General features: G+C 32.6%; 3 protein-coding genes and 2 long non-coding RNA genes across 11 annotated transcripts in view; 4 read left to right on the top strand and 1 right to left on the bottom strand.

Moving 5' to 3' along the window:
• The window catches only part of LOC149490293 (uncharacterized), an 84,828-nt gene extending 84,006 nt beyond the window's left edge, over positions 1-822 (top strand). Inside the window, exon 2 of the long non-coding RNA XR_016316547.1 lies at positions 526-822. This is a non-coding gene — a long non-coding RNA (uncharacterized LOC149490293). The remainder of the gene's footprint in view (positions 1-525) is intronic.
• On the bottom strand, positions 732-16,241 carry LOC149490295 (visual pigment-like receptor peropsin). 7 transcript variants are annotated; one of them, XM_089702919.1, is made up of 8 exons: positions 15,735-16,241; positions 7,706-7,844; positions 3,631-3,787; positions 2,721-2,848; positions 2,285-2,501; positions 2,115-2,199; positions 1,661-1,810; positions 732-979 (listed from the first exon to the last, which is right to left on the bottom strand). In XM_089702919.1, the coding sequence occupies exons 2-8, from the start codon at positions 7,800-7,802 to the stop codon at positions 866-868; spliced, it is 948 nt and encodes a 315-aa protein (XP_089559045.1). In that variant the 5' UTR covers positions 7,803-7,844; positions 15,735-16,241; the 3' UTR covers positions 732-865. The 7 variants fall into 7 exon arrangements, with proteins under 7 accessions (XP_089559045.1, XP_089559029.1, XP_089559024.1 ...); XM_089702903.1 differs by lacking the exon at positions 15,735-16,241 and adding an exon at positions 13,148-14,642; XM_089702898.1 differs by lacking the exon at positions 15,735-16,241 and adding an exon at positions 13,086-14,642.
• Positions 13,242-21,332, top strand: LOC149490296 (SET domain-containing protein SmydA-8-like). The gene is made up of 3 exons (XM_089702933.1): positions 13,242-14,490; positions 20,639-20,802; positions 21,055-21,332. The coding sequence occupies exons 1-3, from the start codon at positions 13,317-13,319 to the stop codon at positions 21,220-21,222; spliced, it is 1,506 nt and encodes a 501-aa protein (XP_089559059.1). The 5' UTR covers positions 13,242-13,316; the 3' UTR covers positions 21,223-21,332.
• LOC149490297 (SET domain-containing protein SmydA-8-like) lies at positions 15,549-17,745 on the top strand. The gene has a single exon (XM_089702851.1). It carries the CDS (start codon positions 15,699-15,701, stop codon positions 16,893-16,895), a length of 1,197 nt encoding a protein of 398 aa, XP_089558977.1. The 5' UTR covers positions 15,549-15,698; the 3' UTR covers positions 16,896-17,745.
• LOC149490298 (uncharacterized) lies at positions 18,370-20,502 on the top strand. Its single transcript, XR_016316546.1, has 2 exons — positions 18,370-19,842; positions 20,032-20,502. It is a non-coding gene; the product is annotated as an uncharacterized LOC149490298 (long non-coding RNA).
• Positions 21,333-21,372: the final 40 nt, after the last annotated feature.

The raw sequence follows: 21,372 nt of genomic DNA on the forward strand, positions 1-21,372 counted from the left end.
TATTATAAAAAATATGAATAGGTGATAATGTATTATGGTTAAGAATTTCAAAATCTGTGAAATTACTACAAACAAGGGACGGTGTAAATCATAGATGGCCTTATTGTGGACCAAACATGTACGTAGAATTTTACAAGAAGGAATGTAAATACTAAATACCTATCAGTAAGATAAATAGACAGCTGAGCAAATTTTACAAATAGTATCCAATAAGTACAATCTTCCTTATTTTACCATAAAATGTAAGTTTATAAATCTTCCAAGTTTCTACTGGTGTTTGCCATAAATATTTTGTATAATATTTGATTAGACTGACTTAAATAATATCGTACAAAATTCATCTTGTGTAATTTCGACTGATTGTTGATTTTGATTACGGTTACCTGAGTTTTAAGTAAAGTTACCATTATTATTTAAGAATACTGGTGTTTATTTTTTAAACCTTATTAAGCCAAATTTGTTATAAAATACTAAAATCGAATTAAATATGTTCAATAATCACATATAAATAGACATAAAATTAAGATTTTATTATTTTACATCATAATAACTATATCTTTTCATTTCATACATTGAAATATACAATGAAATAAAAATACAGTATTTTCAAAACAAAATATATTTTCGGTGGTTAGGTATAAACAATCCGATTAAATGTGAAAATAGGAACTATAATCTTACGAAATTAAAACCCAATTGTTTCCAGATGCTCTTACTGATGATTTGGAAGGTAGTTAAGTATATTTTACATTTTACATGTTCATATTTAACTTCTTACAGTGTGAATAAAAACATAAACAATTATATTTAACTAAAAGAATACTTGGTGTGTATTATTTTCAAAAAAATAGAGTAAATTTCTCCTTTATAATTCCTTCTTTGTCTCTTTAACTCCAGTGATCTTGTAAAAGTTCAATGCCTTTCCGCGAATCTGATCATCCACCAAAAATAACGTTATTGACACGAACGCAGGTGAAATCTGAAAATAACACAAATATTTAAAAACATCGACCCGCTTTACAAGCTGATTAATAATAAGGTATGTGATGCCTTGTGAAAGTGGATGCTCAAAAATTACAATATGCTATTCATCTACACTAATATTATAAAGAGGAAAACTTTGTTTGTTTGTTTGTTTGTTTGTTTGTTTGATTGTAATGAATAGGCTCATAAACTACTGGACCGATTTTAAAAATTCTTTCACCATTCGAAAGCTACATTATCCACGAGTAACATAGGCTAGGTTTTATCCCGGAAATCCCACGGGAACGGGAACTATGCGGGTTTTTCTTTGAAAACGCGGGCGAAGCCGCAGGCGGAAAGCTAGTATTTTTATACAGCACAATCCTGTGCAAGTATTTCTTAGACTAGAAACATTGTGAGAAAATTTTGCTAAAATAAATACGTAGGCTCTAATAATCTCGATCACTTTTCTTCTGTGCTTTTACTATGGTCTAAGATCCGAATATAAGTCGAAATGCAACGGCGTGATAATAGAATGAGACCAATTTTATAATAAATTTAGTGTATTAAAAAATGTATTAAAAATGGGTTGACTGGGAAAATCCTGGATAGGACTATCAAGTTGCCACTATCAAGTGTTAAACTATGGCTACAGATATTCCAATAATAAAAAAAAGTTGGAAAACCGTTTACTCACCGAACTCAGCCACATCGACCACTGAACGAGAAGTACTGATGGCACGAAAGAAATGTATTCATTCAAAAGCTGTGATAACACGACCGATCCCCTTACCATAGTTATCGGTAGCCAACACATGATAATCACTGCAGTCATTGCAACTACGCTCTGTAATATTATTATGTATAATATTGATTATAATATATCCTCAGATATCCAGCATTGTAACTTTAGCGCTAATACTTGTTAGGTTAAATAACGACATCATAATATCAATATACAAATAAAAAATACAAATAAAGGTATTCAGTGTTATATACTATATACAAATAAAGTGTATACAGTGTTATATTTCAACCAATAACCTCAATTAGAAGTAATTTAAGAAAGAAACAATATTTAAAAGTTCAGTTTACCTAATTAGTAATTAATTAAAAAATGTAGAGCAAGTTCATAATAACAAAATATTGACCTTTGTAAACGGTGCTTGTTCCATCATTTTTTCCGAGCTTTCGTTTACAGCCTCTAATTTTTGGGCCCAGTATAACATCACGATCCTTAAAAGTAAAATAAACAATGAGATAAGCCCTTTAAAATTGAATTTCAAAAGACTTCAACTTATAAATAATTATTTTTCCTTACATAAAAGAGCCCGATTTAACGCTGCGCAGTAAAAATATGAGGACAATGAATTCTTTTTGCCAAGAATCTGGCAACACCATGTCGAAAGTACAGGAGTTACAGGTAAAATCTAGTCCATAACTACCGATACCAAACAGGGGCGGTATGGAATATAGAGCGGCGAAAAGGAGGCACAGTCCTTGATACATGCAATAATGCCATTTGATTGGCTCCCACCCTGAAATATATAAAATGATAATGAATATTACAATTATTATTATTCTTGTATTAAAAAAAACCTTTAAATAAATTTTTTAGGACATTTTTCACACGCACGACTGATTCCATACTAAGCTTTTCGCTTGTATTATGGAAACCAGATGGCTGATAAACATACATTCATATATATAATTTTATTTAAACTATCCAACATTCGAATAAAAAACATACTTATTACCATTATTTATATATTTATGCACTACGTATCGCTCGATACAAACATGAGTGAGGCACTCCACTTCGTAAACTGATAAAAATGTATCCCAAAAGCCGTTGAATGTACACGATTCCTTAAAATCGAACCAACTGAAAAATAATTGTGAATTATTGAGTCGGAGTGTACTAATGTATTAAATAAATTAGTATTTAAATTAAAAATTGATATTAATTTAACGAATTAATTCATGCATATGTCGCAGGTTTTTCATAAAATTAGGTTTTTGATCAAAAACCTAGGTTTTTCACCATAAACCGGAAGATGACACATTTTAAACTCAATTTCATCAAAAACCTGTAACAATCCAGATTTTTGATCAAAAACCTGAACTAGTATGGGTTTATGATAAAGTTCTTGTCAAAATCACGGGTTTGCTTTGTTTTATGACAAATTTAAATGAAATAAATAAAACAATCCATCATCATTTGCAACTTAGTAGAAAGAAAACATCAAAATTTTACATCCATGATCCAATCAATATTCTCCTCCTTCAATCCAATCAGATTGATCATAAACCCAAACTAGTTCAGGTTTTTGATCAAAAATCTGGATTGTTACAGGTTTTTGATGAAATTGAGTTTAAAATGTGTCATCTTCCGGTTTTTGATGAAAAACCTAGGTTTTTGATCAAAAACCTAATTTTATGAAAAACCTGCGACACATATAGTAAGGTAAAAATAAAATAATTAAAACGTGATATTTTATAAATTTTAACAATTTCAAATTATAAACAACAATGTGTAATGTTAAACATTACATTCTCTAACAAAATTAGATTACGAGACTGTAAACTAATTTTTCAATCTGTATGAAAAAATAATCACTTGAAAATCAAGAAAAGTTTGTCGTACACCACCATTACACCACTTACCTTTCAGATAGAAGTAAAGAATGGCAGAGAGATAAACCGCGCCGTAAACAGCTAATTAACGTGAAGAAAGCCAGATTGCGATAGCTGAGATCGTATTTTAGATTAGTTAACAAGAGCGCCAGATTCAACCACAGACCTAATAAAACAGATACCGAATCTGGAAATAGACAAACATAATGCTATTTCAGTATGATTCCTTTTCTTTGTTGTAAGTTACGACATCGATAAAGCTAATGGCTCAAAGCTTTCTGTTGCTATTTCAATCAATTTCACTTTGTTATAATTTGTAAAACACATAAAAAAATGTATACCTACATTTTATATGAAAATACAATAGAAAACTTATTTTCAATTTATTTTATACATGACCAATAATGCAATTATTATAGAATATTTAAAACAACAGTCATAAAAAATGAACACCCATTCTTTTGATCTTTAATGAAACTAGTCAAAAATCCTAACAGAGATAAAATTTTTAAAAATCATTTTATTATTTATTTTATTAGAGTTTAATTTTTTTATACGAACTTAAATTTTGTACACATATATAAGACTAGCTGTTGCCCGCGACTTCGTCCGCGATTACGTCGTTTTTTGTCATTCGTCGTTTAAAAAAAATACGTGACACTTTATTTTTGAATGTTCTTAATTGTCTCTTATAAAAATAAACTACATTAAAATTGAATACTCTGATAAGAAAATCTTAAAATCGGAGGACATCGAAAATCTGAGGAAAACATGAATTTGATTTAAATTCTACATTACTTAGTAATTCAAATAATAATCTAAATTAAATGTAGATTAACAGTTTGAGCGCATCATTATACAGGGTGTAATCGTTAAGTGTGCACAGGCGATTTTTCCGTAAGTATCACAGATAACAAAAAACTTTAAACTGATATCGAAAGTACTTAACCTAATGAGTAAAATGGCGGTAATAAATTTTTAAAAATAAATCGAGAAATATCAAAAAAATTATCTTTAAACCCTCCCATACATTAAGTATGAAATATGAATATCCCATATACCTACATTTAATATGAAAGATTTTAGCTTTCTTTTTCTTTTTTTGTAAATGTCTGGAAAATCCCCGGGAAAGCCTGGGAAATTCCCGGAAAATAACCGGAAAATGCCTGGGAAATGCTCGGGAAATGCGTGAAAATGTCCGGAAAATATCCGGGAAATGCTCGGAAGATCCCCGGGAAATGTCTGGAAAGTCCCGGAAAATAACCGGAAAATGCCAGGGAAATGTCTGGAAAATATCCGGAAAACGCGTGGAAATGTCCGGAAAAACCGTGGAAAATGCCTGGAAAATGCCCGGAAAATGCTCGGAAAATCCCCGGAAAATATCCGGAAAATGCGTGAAAATGTCCGGAAAAAGTGTGGAAAATGCCACTTCAAATTTGCGAAGCAATTAAAGCAGAAAACCAAAAAAGAAAAATAAAGCTAAAATCTTTCATATTAAATGTATATGGGATATTCATATTTCATACTTAATGTATGTGAGGGTTTAAAGATAATCTTTTTGATATTTCTCGATTTATTTTTAAAAATTTATTACGGCCATTTTACTCATTAGGTTTAGTACTTTCGATATCAGTTTAAAGTTTTTTTGTTATCTGTAATACTTACGGAAAAATCGCCTGTGCACACTTAACGATTACACCCTGTATAATATGTACCTAAGTATTAAATTACGTTAGTTTACATAGTAATTTTACTAAAAACACGATGACTTTCTTTCGCGCTCGGTACAACAAACTAAGCATGTTTGTGGTACGTGGCCCGCATCACTTGACCCCCCGCGAGTTCCCCTCCGTTACTATGCGAAAATACATTCGTCGCCCTACCACAGACTAATAATAATATACTACGTATACAAGCCCTACTGTAGGAAAAATTGTAATATTTTAAATTCGAGAACCCTGGTTCCTAAAAAATAATATGACATAATTTAAAAGAAATTTTACGTAGAATTAGTTAGGCATTTCTTTTTTGATTTTCGATATTATATACTAATCATAATTTTTAATTACAATATTATGTAGTAACTATTTGGTATAGGATAGGCATTTCATTTCTTGATTTTCTTTAATAAGTTGGTACGTAAGTTTTTTAGCTCAGTTTAGTAAGAAATTTTAATAACAATTCTTTTAATTATTTATGGTAGTACGTATTTACTCAATAATTGTATGTTAAGTAGTAATTCAGCATGGGCGTAGCCACGGTGGGGCTGGGTGGGGCGCTTACCCTGGCTTTGATCTGGTAAGTACCAATTGTGAAGGGGAGTGGGCGTGGGCGTTGGCGTGGGCCTGGGAGTGGGCGTGGGAGTGGAAGCATGAAAATAAAAACAATTATTGTTGCCCCACCCTGAGCCCATGGTCATAGGTCCCATAGTCACTATTCCACGCGGACGAAGTCGCGGGCACAGCTAGTAGACAAATATAATCAGAAAGCTTTGAACTCCTAAGCTCAACCATAAAAGATAGACATTAATTATGATGTCGGGAGATATTTTTTATATAATATGGAGAACATTTCTTTCATACTAATAATTGTACCAAGTTTCGTTTAAATCCGTCGAGTAGTTTTTGTTTCTATAACGGTTATACAGACAGACAGACGGACAAACATTTTTGGCGTCAGTGTCGATCCCTAATCACCTCGTGATAGTTATTTAGGAAATATATTTCATGTACAGAATTGACCTCTACAGATTTAATATAAGTATTATTCATATAATTAGATGCCAATTTCCATGTAACGTTAAATTCGACTATACAATAACTAACAGACAACGCAGGTTACTCTCGTTTCCGTAAGTTGAGGCGGCTACATATTCGGTCCTCATAACTTCACTTTTTGTGAACGAAACGACAGCGCGGTTTAATTCGATGCCAACACCATCAAAAAAAGGAAATATTTTTAATTGTGAAAAAATATTATGATTTACACTATAAATACTATTTTAACATTAACACAAAATATAAGACTGTGAGTGTGTAAAAATAAATCCAGCTAGTTTCACATCAAACTTATGTTTTTAATTAGGTATACGACATGAAAATATATTAATTACCAAGCAATAATCATACAGGTAAATACTGAACAAAAGTATTAACAGTCAAAGTAAATTTTTACTTACAACATGTAAATGATGAAGGAATAATAATTATCAACGAACTAACCTTTTTGTATTATTGTTTATATATAAATTCATAAACAATAAATTTATAAAGAATAGAAAAAATTCGACCACTAAAGAATGCTGGTTCGAGTCCCGCCTCGTTATCGAATTTTTAAAACACGAAGATTTTTAAAAATGTAACCAATGAACACAATCAATATTAGATTAACTTTAATGGTGTCTAGTTTGACTTAAAATAATAAACATCTACCCTCACTTTTAAAAATGTAGTATATTCACACGAATTATAAGCGCACCTTATAGGGAAGGGAAGATATGGGTTAAAGAGTTAAATAAATAAATAACATAATTATATTTAAATTATTAATTTTTAACATTGTGTTCAGTAGTGTTAACATGTAAATTGATTTGATTTTTACGAAATCTCATAGATGGCGCTGTTTCAAATTTGTATACTAATAAATTCATTAAACTGATTCTCTGCCCAAATTACGTAAATGACATAGTTTTTATTGTGTAAAGCTAGATAATAGCATGGCTTACTCGAAACCAACATTTAAACATGAGTCTTTAGATTGTACGCTGTCGTAATACACGTAATACGTAAGAAAAAAAAAGGTTCACAGCTCCTCCCCCGGAGGTGATAGCATGATAATATGTTTAAAAAAGCCTCACCCGACCTGTTAGTAATATTCATGCAAAATTTGAAGTCAATCTATGCAGTACTTTTCGAGATTAGCCTGGACAAACATACAGACAAACAGACAAACAGACAAACAGACAAACAGACAAAAATTCTAAAAACTATGTTTTTGGCTTCTATATCGATTATAGATCATGGATTATGTATTCTTTTAAAAAAATATTCAATGTACAGTTTTGACTTTCCTACGATTTTATTATATGTATAGATTCTAAATATACCTGTTAAAACCAATCCTTCTTTCAAAATGGATCTATCTCCATCGTTAAATAAATTTTCCCACTCGCAACTCTGTACGGACATATTAACTGCAAACATGTAATAATTGTAACAAAGGTTGAAGTTGACTGAAGTCGATACCTGCAATTCAAGGATAATATTATAGTCTTAGTTATATCTATTATTCAATATCTAATTACTTTGGTATATTATATACCTTCTGTATAGTATAACTAAATACCTTGAGCTGGTTTGTTTACGCTCTGTTTCTTAATCCGACACATTGTTACAATGTTTGAAAACCACATGATATTTTACACAAACTTTCGCAGTTCAAGGAATTCTGAATATTTTGGCCTCTTCTTTGTATTACTCAACTTACCTGTCTTATTACTGGCTCTATGGTGCAATGGTGAGCGTGATAGATGTTTAAATACCTACTCATTTATAATTTTAACCATCAATATTGCATTCAGAAATTGAATTCTAGTATATTCTAGAAGACTTTTGAGTCGAACATTTTAGGCGATTGAATATCCATAAGCTGGAGAGTCTTCCTAAATAAGTACCTATTATTTGAATTTTGGGTAGAGGAATCGACTTTATATAAATTAAACACTAGATGCTATTTACAATTTTATTAAGAATATGAAACAAAATATTTATATCCCATTGAAAATCTTCGTTTAACCCCAGCTCTCGGTACGGCATTGCAAAGAACTTCTTCATGACTTCTCACCAAGCCTGAACAAGGCTTTCGATAGATTCATAAGAGACGCACTTAGTTGCTTTTAGAATATAATGTTAGTCCCTTAGGTATCTCATCGCGTATTGAGGTGGCAATAGTGCGTAATTCTTTCGCATTCTCCCTAATAATGCTGCTCTTAATCTGGTATCACCTGACAGGTAACATAATACAGGAACGCATGTTGCTGCCTATAAATACAAAGATTTTATGTAATAAAATACTTATATCAGGACTTATTTGATTCGTAGGTATATCACAATATTGTAGAGATAATTTACAACCTTGAACACTTGTAATAAATGTTACAATAATTCACTAACATAATATATAGTAGGTATATACGCTCCATAACATATTATTGTCGCTTCATCCTTCGTAATAAAGACTCGTCCTTCAATCTCGACTTCCTCAATGAAAAGTAAATACATAATTTATGAGCGAGTAACACGTCAATATCATGACCCCTTTAAATGCTATTATATAGGAAGTAGGCAGATGGGGTCTGATTTTAAGATCTACTTATGTATTTGATTCCATGATCATTGTGAATATAATTTAAATAAACGGAATAATGGAAGTAAAAACGTACAGAGATAAATATTCTTCTTCCTCTTTTTACTGTACATGATTGATTTTAATACATAGATTTTGAATGTTATACAACACAAACCTCAGAGGTAATAGGTGCAATCAAGGCGAGCACCGGGGGCACATGGGGACGGTACCCATAGAGAAGCAGCGGGAACCACTGGCTACCCGCCACCAACGCAGCTGGGATCCATAATGCCAATGTTATCACGCTCAGCACATGCACACACTACAAACAAAAAAACACGAGGAAGTCCCATATCCCCTTGGCAGATACATTATACATATTATGTACATATTAACGCTGAAAAATTTTACGGTCAGGTAATTTGATAGACCTAAACAGTTTTTTTCTTAGTCTCTACCAGGATTCGAACCCGTCATAGGTTCAGACATTAACCACTGTACAAAGGAGGCATCATAAAAAATAACTCAAGAATATTCATAAGATAATTTTCAATTACCTTTGTTAAATGCTTCTCTTCTCTAAGTATCTCGTTTCTGTAATAAATACTTTCTAATCGACTTGCTTTTCCCATGTAATAAAATCTGTAAATTGTATGAGTTTGTTAAATAAATTATATTTCAACACCATAACAATGAAGAAATAAGAAATACTAACATGCCAATAACTGGAACGACCCCACAAACGAACACATATGGAACAACATAACCCAAATGTTTTGCACCAGCTTGAGCAGAGGGCCACAATAAGGTGCATATAGTACCAGTTGCGTCACACGAGTACACTCCATATCCGAATAAGGGTGGTATAGAAAATACCACGGCATTTACCCAACTGCATGCGGTGAGCGTCCAATAGTATCGATAATAGAGATATCTCTCTGGAAAATAAACATATTAAAGAAAAAAATAACAGAGAATACGTTACTTACCAATATAAATTACTAAACCTACCTCGCCTAGTGTATCTTGCGAGCCAATATCTTTCAAGAACAATGGTGAATATAGTTGTCATTTGGAAAATTCCATAAAATTGATTCAAAAATGCAAAAAGCTGGCACGCATGTGTGCCAAATAGCCATCTGAAAAGCAAGAAAATGTTGTATATTCCTGTCTTGAGAAAAAGAAATACGTTGTCTTTGCTTGAATTATCGTGGTTCAATAAAACTAACCTTTGGCCTATTGCAGATGATGCTGCAAATGGAAAACTAAGTAAATTTCTGCCGAGTGACGCTGAGCAGACGTTAAGTATCAACACGTGGCTTTTGGAAATAAGAAGGTGACTGTGGATGAAAGTGGCAAATAGCCAACCATTGAGCAGCATCCCGAATACACCTGTTGGCACTCTTCTTATCAAATTCAAATTACATTCGACACAAGTATTAATAAGCTTTATAAATGACTGGAATGTACCCTTTAAAATAGGATGCTCTGGTGAGACATAATTAATTATGGCGATTAAAACTGCCTAACAATTTAGATCATATCAATACTTACCAAATATAATTAGACATCCTCCAAGTAATGTTTTGTAAGAACTATCGAAATAATACCATGGGCACTCGTCTTCGTTATACTCAAACAATGTTTGCATATTATTCGAACTATTGTAATTAGTTAAGGTTCGCATTAATGGTAAATAATAAATCCGAACACAATTTTCACAGTAAATTTTTGCCGTTTTTACGTCCATGTAGGCTGTGTGGTCACGGAGACTGGACAGGTTGTCGAACCAACTGGTTCATGATAAACAAAAGACGCAGATCATGTTACTTACCAGAACTACATTTTAGATTCAACTATGCAGACGGAAGCATTTAGCTCCACCGTGGTTTCACAAGTGGACAGTTGCAATACCCACAAATTCAACGATCTATCTGAATATTTTCGTCTGGCTTCACTTGCTGTCAATGTGAATAAGCTCTAGGTTTCTAGTGAAATAAAATTCGCCTTGCTTTCAGGTGTTTTATACAAAAAATATTTTAATGTCCGATGCTCTACTAATTCCTAATTCTCCGCAATCTAAATCTTTACTAATAATATAAAAAAAACTGAAGGGATTGTTTGTTTGAAGGCGCTCATCTCAGGAACTGAGCAAAAAAAAATACTACCGGGCCGATTAAAAAGAAATCACCGTTGGATATGAACAGGGTCTCTATACTCGTTATTAAGACCTGAATCGGGTAGAATTCCCTTTTAATACCGAAAATTAACTCTAGTTATAACCGTTTTTCTTCTTAGATTCTTAATGTACATAAAAAAATGTATATTAAAGTTTCGAATATGATAAAGGGCATGGTTGTTTTAATTTGTTTATTTTACAATCAGGTTTTTTGGAAAAAAATCATGAACTGAGGTCGATTTTTGGACTTTAAACCAAAACGCTAAGTCAATAATTATTGCAGTGTTTTTACATTGTGTTTATGAAATTGAAACACAGGGCATGGTTGTTTTAAATTTTGATTCCATATCCAAATATCTTTTTAATAATTTTTATACGTACTTTTACTACGGTAGATTCGCGGCGGTCCCCCGATCCCGCCTTGTAAATCACCTAGCAAGGTCGCTAGCCCCTATTAAGGCCTTAAAAGTTTCATTATAAAAACCGGCCAAGTGCGAGTCGGGCTCGCGCACAAAGGGTTCCGTAGCAGCAAATATAATAAATTACAGTTAAATCAACCTATCTCAAAAACTATAAGAGATACTTTGATCAAACCAAAAATCGTTGAAAGAGTTAATTAGCATGCATCACCTCTATTTTTTTTAGAATTTTATACCCCGTAGTTATAAAAATAGAGGGGGGGGGACATACTTTTTACGACTTTGAGAGCTGATATCTCAAAAACCGTTCACTTTAAGAAAAATGTTTTTTAGAAAACTTTATATCATTTTAAAAGACCTTTCCATTGATACCCCACACGGGTATGTACATCGAAAAAAAAAATTTCATCCCTCAGTTACATGTATGGGGGGCCCCACCCCCAATTCTTTTTTTTACTATTTAGTGTCATATTTTTGTAGCGGTTCATACAACACATATTCCCATCAAATTTCATCACTGTAGTACTTATAGTTTCCGAGTAAATCGGCTGTGACAGACGGACAGACGGACAGACGGACAGACGGACATGACGAAACTATAAGGGTTCCGTTTTTGCCATTTTGGCTACGGAACCCTAAAAAGGTACAAGTAAACAGGATGCATAATATCCAAATGAATTATTGTGCATTATAGATAAATTGACACAAATTACAATTTAGGACTTTTTGTCTTTCACAAAATAAATAGTCTTACCTATATATAAAAATGAATCGCAAAATGTGTTGGTAAGCGCATAACTCGAGAACGGCTGAACCGATTTCGATAATTCTTTTTTTATTATATTCCTTGAAGTACGAGGATGGTTCTTATGTAGAGAAAACGTAAACATGTACCACGGGCAAAGCCGGGGCGGACCGCTAGTTTAATATAAAAAAAGTACGAAACAAAACCAATATTGCATTAATTTAATATTTCTTGTCAAATAAAGTAGTGAATAGAATTAAATACTTAAATATTTTATCAGTGACGAACAAAATTATTATATAGAGTCTGTACTCTATCTACATATTATTATGATTTATATCCAAATAATCAAGGAGACTTGATAATCTAATGAAATATAATTTTTTACCAAAAGAATTATAATTAAACACCGACTTTAACATTGTCGCCTTTATTGATCTATTAAAACCTAAATTTCAAAAACGTACAACGAGAATTATTATAATCTAACAAAATATAGTCTTATTTCGTTTATAGTCGCCAATATGTTTAAAGTATTAATTGGACCGGGAAATTGTTTGGTTGTCATGCTAAATGCGCTCGTTGTATTTATTTTTATATTGACCGGTGGCTTTGAACAGTCATTTTACATATCTACCTGACAGTCACAACCGTTTATAAATAACATTAACGTACTTATATAATAGTCAAATTTTTGCCTAGTGACTTCACGCTTTCGTTCCACATATATCTACATTCTACAATAACTATAACAATAAATAAACGAACCCATCTTCCACATTTTTGACGTAATCACCTGTTGAAAATTGACGCAGCGATGTTTGAGTTTAAAACTAACCGCATACATTACTCACACACCTCGTAAGTCTGGCACACATCGATCGTCTTAGTTAATTACAGATAAGTCTGTATATGTTTTTGGCGATGTATATCCGATGAGCGCCTATTCCGTGTTATCAAACCAACTAATGTTGATATTCACGGCGAGTACGCAGTGCAGTGCCGGCACCGGACGAGTTGCGACAGGATGTTGTCGATGGAGCAATTGTCGCTAATAGTGAAGGAGCATCTCGATCAGATACAGATCAGCAAATTTATAAACCATTCCAATAAATGGACCATTCGCCAGTCCGATGTTAGCGGACGCGGCCTTTTCGCTACGGAAGATATAAGGGCAGGTGAAGTGCTATATGTGGATCATCCACTTGTTTACGGTCCACGATCCGGAACTATCATTCAAAGAGGTTGTACTATTTGCGGTAACATCGATAGTGATACACTTTTTCGATGTACAAGATGTGGTTTAGTATTATGTTCGCAACAGTGTTTAAGCAGTGATGGCCATTACGATGACTGTATACAGATTTCTGCTTGGAGCAATAAAGTACCGATCGAAGATGTGGACGAAACCCTCTTGTCGAGATGTTTGGCAGCCATAAGAACTTTGTCATTAAATGAAGATAAAAAGCAACTATTACAATCTCTACAGTCACACACTTTACCACAACACGGAAGTGAAATAAGAGATTTGGTGAAGTATTTTGACATTTCCCCCGAAGATGAACAATTAATGTCACTGGCTGTTTGCATTCTTGACGCAAATGCATTTCAAATAGCGACTCCTTATGGCAGTAGCGAAATGAGTATGCGTGGCCTGTACCCTGTATCGTCGCTAATGAATCATAACTGTGTACCGAATACGAAACACAGTTTTAATCGTGATTACTACATGGTAATCAAATCCGTAAAAGCCATTCCTGCTGGGACTGAACTTACTACATGCTACTCCGGCTTGTTGTGGGGAACTCCGGCTAGACGACTGCATTTATTTAAAACAAAACACTTTTGGTGTAAATGTGAGCGTTGCGCTGATCCGACCGAGAGAGGCACATTCTTAGGGGCTCTTAAATGTTTTGAATCAAGTTGCACTGGCTCTCTTCTTCCGATGGATCCGCTCAAAGCAACATCAGCCTGGCACTGTTTGAGTTGCGAATTGAGAGTTCCTAATAGTAATATTTGTGCCATACAAAGTGCTCTTGGCAGTTTACTTGGATCTTTAGACTTCGACAACGTTGGAGATTTAGAAAAGTTCGTTTTGAACAGGTTATTTAAATATGTTCCAAAAACAAACCAAATTGCAGTAGATTTGCAATGTCGTATCATATGGGAATTTGGAGAAAAGGATGGATTTAGGTGGCATGGTGAGTTTATTTCCTTGTCGTATTATTTAAAAAAAAACGTGAAAGAAAATTCTATGCATGAATTATTTTTATCTACGTTTACAGTTTACGATGATAACAACATATTTTATAAGATAGATCACAACTTTTCTGACATGTTTCGATGATATCGAAGGATAAAAAATATCGTCATTTTACCTTGCTCTCTATTTTATTCACTATAAATATAACACTTATACAAAATAATAATTTTGTATAAGTGTTCTCGCTTCTATGTAATGCTTCGCTTCTATCGAAATGTCGAAGATAACTTTTCAAAACTTTTTTTATTTTATAAACAACATTAGAAATTACGTATATTCTAGTAATTAGTCTTAGCATAGACTAATTAAATAAATAATTAAGTAAATAGTCTTAGTCATTAGTCTTTCTTATCTTTTAAGTTAATTTTGATAAAATATGCTATAGCCCTTACCAATAAACAATTGATGGCCCTAACTGATAGTTCACAAATTAAATAGATAGATAGAAGATAGGAAACACTTTATTGTACAATGCACACAAAAATAATATTTACAGAAACAATAATGTACAATTTGCGAAACAAACGTTAACATTTATAATCCTAGAAATATTTTATTAAATTACCTTTACATATTATGATTTTATTTTATTTTTCAAATCGAAACATCTTACACTTAGAGAATAATAATAAACATTATACTTATAACCATAATGCTATTAAATTTATGAAACAGTATCAAATTACTCACTCGTTGCCACAGCATGTATGAATCTAAGTAGATATAAAACTGTATAAGATATAAAATATATTTGATATAATATTTTCTTATATATATGCTAAAACGTAAAGTAACTGAGGCAAGAAAGAGGTAATTTATGTGAGATTATTAGAATGTAGGGACTAGAGAGTTTAGGTAACCTTTGTGTCTATACTCTGCAGGATTGATTTTGAAATTCTTTTACCCGCTTTTACTATTAGAAGTTTTCCCATCCTTATAATTCTAAGTGATCAATGAAATAAAAAATAATGCAATCATTTAACCCGCTTCAATGAACGTGTTCTATTTTACTTACACAAGTAATTCCAGTAGCTATTTTCAAAACAGTCTATTTACATCGACATCGTAACAGAATACCGTCAGTCAATTCCATTCAATCGGAGTAAACTTGACGCGCGTTCTCTTACAAATATCGCCAACGCGAAAATGATAAACGATTGCTTTGACACCGTTCAGCAATACCTGTGCGAAAACACCGCCAATGTATATTCTAATGTATTTCGATTGAGTCCATCAGATCTGGGCGGAAGAGGGCTGTTTGCAAATAAATGTATCAAGCGTGGCTCCATAATTTTTGTCAACAAGCCATTAGTCTTAGGACCACGACGCGATCGTGCCGGCGAACTGTTCTGTACTGTATGTTACAATATAAATGACTCTTGCAGTCCTTGTGAAAAGTGCGCTTTGATAACATGCTCTATGAAATGCAAAACATCGCCTGAGCATACCAAAGAATGTGCTTACGTCAACGCTAAATGGCAACCTAAGACTTCAGTGGATTTTGAACGTTCAAGAATACTTTGTAAAGCCCTCATTTACATACGATTTTTATTTTTGTCTGATAAGGATAAACAATTTCTGCAAATATTTCAAGCAAGTACAAGTAACCAAGTTTTTGAAGAATTTGAATTATTATGTGCTCAAGATATATTGCAAAACGATGATATGAATTTCTTAAAATTTGCAAATTCTATATTAAAGATAAATTCGTTTAGAATTCCAGCTCAATCTAATACCAAAACCGTCCCATTAAGAGGCTTATATCCATTATCTGCGTTTTTAAACCACAGTTGTGTACCAAATACAAGAAATATTTTTAGAACAGATTACGCTATGGCTGTTTTAGCAACGCGAGATATAGAAGTTGGAGAGGAATTATTAAGCTGTTATACAGGGCTTTTATGGTGCACTCCTACGCGGAGATATCAATTATTTAAAGCAAAACAATTTTGGTGCAAATGTCATCGGTGTCAAGATGCTTCTGAAATGGGTACTCTTTTATCGGGATTAAAATGCATCAACAAAGAATGTACTGGAACCACCCTACCTCACGAACCTCTTAAGGTCAACACTGATTGGCTATGTACTACTTGTAATATGACAATACCTATTGAAAGAGTACGCGATATTCATGGAATACTTGGTAGTCTCCTAGGTACTTTAGATTTGGATAAAAAATTATTAGAGGTTGACGAAAGGATTTTAGACAGGTTAACCAATTTTATCCCTTCTTCTAATCATATATTAGTGGATATAAGAATAAGACAGGCTTTAAGTTATGGATATGCTGGATCAACCATGAATGGTATAAAATTTGGTGTTGTTTGGTGTTGCCAAAACTAATTCAGCGTAATTCGATGTCTTTTGTTGTAAGCTGCTTTATGTTGTTATAATATTGAATGGAGAATCTTACATAAGATTAATATTATACTTCTGTATAACAAATTACAATTAGGTAGGTGGTAGGTACGTAACCAAAATTTGCTTTTGCTATGAAATATTATTGCTTTTAATTACGAGGTCCTAACATAAAAAATAATTTTTAATCAGTTTACTATCTGTCACGTCAATTTCATCTCCTTTTTCAGTGAAATGAATGAAAAACTGAGGGCTTGAATTTAAATATGTACATCTATATTCTATACCTACATGTTAAACTCGTATACCTATGCAATATGCAGCATAAGTACTGCTGTCGTCTCGCATAAGATTTCGATGAGTAATCTACCTATAATGTGGTTTAGTCAAGGTTCTGTTTACATGCGGTTAGGTACTAATGATTTATTAAATGACACAAAACCACTCTAATAGGGGTTTGACATTCTCTTATCTAATAATCAAAATGTAGAATTTACAACATTTAACCACATAACACAGAGCTAGAGCTAGAGCAAGAGCATTATTTCGTGATCTTTTAGAGTAAACGGAAACTCGTATTCAGTATTAGAACATTGCATAGAATCTTTTCAAACGCACTATAAACAATAAAAAATTAAATAATGCTCTACGCCTGTTTATACTAAAATAATTTGACATAGTGGGGTAAGAATGAGCATTCGCTCATTTGATATACCTAAATATGCACGTGAAACTGCCCTCTCGGCATACCTACTGATTTATTGATGGATTAAGGGTGCGTATAAAGCAAAATTACCAATCTTCTATTAGATGATACGTGTAATATTCAAGACCAAATCTAAAAATAAAATATATATCAAACTAGATGATATGTTCAACGATTCTGTTCAATCAAAAACATAAAATATTAAAATTGACTCGATAAAAAAAAATCACCAAGTGAGCTCTAATTTTCACACTTTTACGTTTTCTACTTGACATGGTAATACTTATTATGCGTTTATCGTGACAAAACCAAACGTTTATCTCGAGAAAAAAAGAGCGCCAAAAGTGGTTTATCGCAGATAAAACCAAAACTAAAAGTAATTACACAAAATGCTCTGACAAATATCTTGCAAATGTTTTAATATAATTGTTTATGAAAAAAAAATCATAATAAGTATTACCATGTCAAGTAGAAAACGTAAAAGTGTGAAAATTAGAGCTAACTTGGTGATTTTTTTTTATCGAGTAAATTTTAATATTTTATGTTTTTGATTAAACAGAATCGTTGAACATATCATCTAGTTTGATATATATTTTATTTTTTAGATTTGGTCTTGAATATTACACGTATCATCTAATAGAAGATTAGTAATTTTGCTTTATACGCACCCTTAACCACTAATACATTATATAACAATAACCCCTTTTAATTTTTATAAAAGAGCTTCTAAAAGCCCAAATAATGCAATTATATTTATAGAAAAATTATTATTGTAATTTATTTTGATGACAAACTTGGCCGAATATGCGTAATGATCTAGATCATTGACCTATAAAAGACTTGACGGTTAATAAATTTGTTTATAAACCGCTTTATTTTGCTGCGTATTTTTGTCAGCTCATACGTGTGGAAATAACTCGTGAATTGCGACTAAATTTTTATTTTTATCTCATAATATTCTAGAATTAGGGAATGGAAAATACCTTACAGAACCAAATGATTTTTGTATACCTACCTACTTAGATTCAGTAAAATGAAAATTACTAACAACTTAAAATTTTGTTTATCGATAATTTGGAAGTATGGATGCACATAGTTTGAACATATTTGGATGAAACTTGGTAATTACAGCATTATCAGATAATTTACCAGAATAAAACCAAAGCCTGTTGAGTTTTGCCCGAGATATCTGGTCTTATCTGTGGTGGAACCATTTTATTTTATAATATCAAACTAAGTTATAATTTACTAACAAATTTGCCTTTGTATTTTGTAATTAGATGAACGCAGAATTTGTTTCGATTCAGCTGATGATTTTTTAGGTCACAAAACACTTCGCATTCTGCTAGCAATTACATGCAACAAGTTTTTACATAGGCATTTTATTTTCACTTTTTATTATCTTTTTACACATTATTCAAAGCGTTTCGTAGAGACTATAGATTTAATTTGATTAAAAATTTTAATTTTAATTTTAAAGATACATATACAAATACTTTTATTACTTATCTCATTTATATTCTTATCACATGTTAAATAAGGATATTCACTTAAAACAAACATCCATGCATTTAAATTTAAAATTAATCATTCGCTCATAGCACTGCGCAATTCTATAATGCTTAGTATCGGATATGAAATGCATAAAATATAACGCATAACTGTGTATTATTTTAAAATATGCACATAATGGCATTGTGAGTTCAGTGCATTGCGTCGAGCAGTTACTGCGCAACAAGTGAATAAAATCGTGTACGATAATTGCGCGGGAGGCAGTTGTTCGATCGATCGCCGTTGACATGGGCGCCGCTGCAAAAAACGCCCGTCCTCACGTGGTCACCAGGTGGATTGGTTTACCTGTGCCGTTAGTATTACGTGACTAAACCCCACCTTACGTACAAATTAATACATCAAAGGAAAATTGGCACCAGATCGATTCGCGTAGTACCTAATCGCTATTGTTGTGGTAATCATTGAGTAACAGTTTTATTAGTGCATCACGATGTGTTGATGGATGTCACATATTTTATTCTCTACACGTACAATGTACCTACATGCGTTAAACATGAAAGAGATAGCATTTTGAATACTTGTGTATGCATTTAGTTTGCAATAAAAGGTTCGTACAAACTTTGCCAACTATTCGTGTTATCTATTTAGGATGCAAATCGTTGAGAGCATGATATATTACAGTTATAACGCGTCACTATACAAAAAAAATGTTGTGTGGTTTTATGAAACCACGGTAAAAGTGAAACTGTTCGAACGGTTCCGAACACTGCTTTGTGTAGCGCATGTCGCGTGACGGTCGGCTGCCGAGTAGGTAGGTATACCTACTCGGCAGCCGCGATACACGCGACATGCGCTACACAGACCAAAAAGTTTGAGACGATGTAATAAAAGTTTCACTAAAAGTAAGAGACTGCTTCTAAGATAGTAATATTTTTATTATCCTGGTAGGTACCTACATACTATGTACCTACATCGAGTTGTACCTAAGAATTAATAACAACTTTCATAGCTTGAATTTTTTTTAATTATTCAGGAATGAGTATTAAGTATTACCTAATTAATAATTATTGCTCTCTTCACCCTTTAACTTACTCTCGTAAGTTGCGACTACTTATTTAACATATAAGAGCTATAATAATATTATTTCTTATGTGTGCAATGTTTAAACTCGCTAAGCAACGTATTTTGTACAACCTGTGGCTTATAAGATTTAAATATTACTTCTTATTTCTATAATTTACTTGTTGTGTCCCGTGTTTTAGCCGCATTGCTCCACTCCTATTGGTCTTAGTGTGATGATATTTCTTGTATAATGTATAACCTTCCTCGATTAAAGGGCTATCTATCAATGAAATAACTTTTCATATCAGACAGAATAGTTCTTAAGAACACCGCGTTCAAACAAAAAAAATTGTTCAGCAATTATATATTCAATTACATGCCACTAACGATTGTTAAAATTCTATACAATTTTTGTCCAGTTTTATATAGGATATTATATATATTTCAGAGCTATCGGAAGCGCGGTTGTCGCTGAAAGAGAGCCTCTGCCGCAGCACGCTGCGCACGTTGGCGGCGCTGGGGCTCGGAGACGCCCACTTGCGGGGCCTGCTGTTGTACCACCTGCATGCTTCGCTGGCGGAACGCGCCCGACGCTGCCCTGAGTTATACGAAGTACGTTTCTATCTTTTGTTCAAATTTAGTTCGTCATTTTCCAAATTGGATCGCGAATTTTAGTTGTTATTCTCAGTTTTGTGTTAAAAGCAGTATTATATTTTCTTAAAAAGGATATTACCAGATTTTGTGCAAGAAATATTCCTAACGTTTTAAGGATAAATTGGCACTTCTTCAAAAACTGCTTCCTCCTTCCACTAGGAAGATACCACTTCCAATACATATTTACTTTATTTATATAATCCATTTCAGGACCTCAAGATTGAAATTGAGAGCACAATCGAACAAGCTTATCATATTCTTCAAGACGATATATCCTCACCCCCAGACTTAGAACTTCGGCACCAATATCTGGGGCCAGGGTGTGAAAAACCTCACGAAGAACGATTTTTAATTCTAGATTCATCAAGACCGAATTAATATTATATAGATTTTGTAAATATAATTTATATCGTAGATTTTTAGTCGAAAATAGTAAATGTACACGAACTGAATTTTTATATTAATAAAATGCTATTAGATTGCATGAACTATTTGTTTTATTTAAAAAAATACTAAAATTATTCTATG

This window comes from Colias philodice, chromosome 2 (genome assembly GCF_061535455.1).
Source record: "Colias philodice isolate Cphi_HAF_F1 chromosome 2, ilColPhil1 Martin Lab GWU primary, whole genome shotgun sequence".
NCBI lineage: Eukaryota > Metazoa > Arthropoda > Insecta > Lepidoptera > Pieridae > Colias > Colias philodice.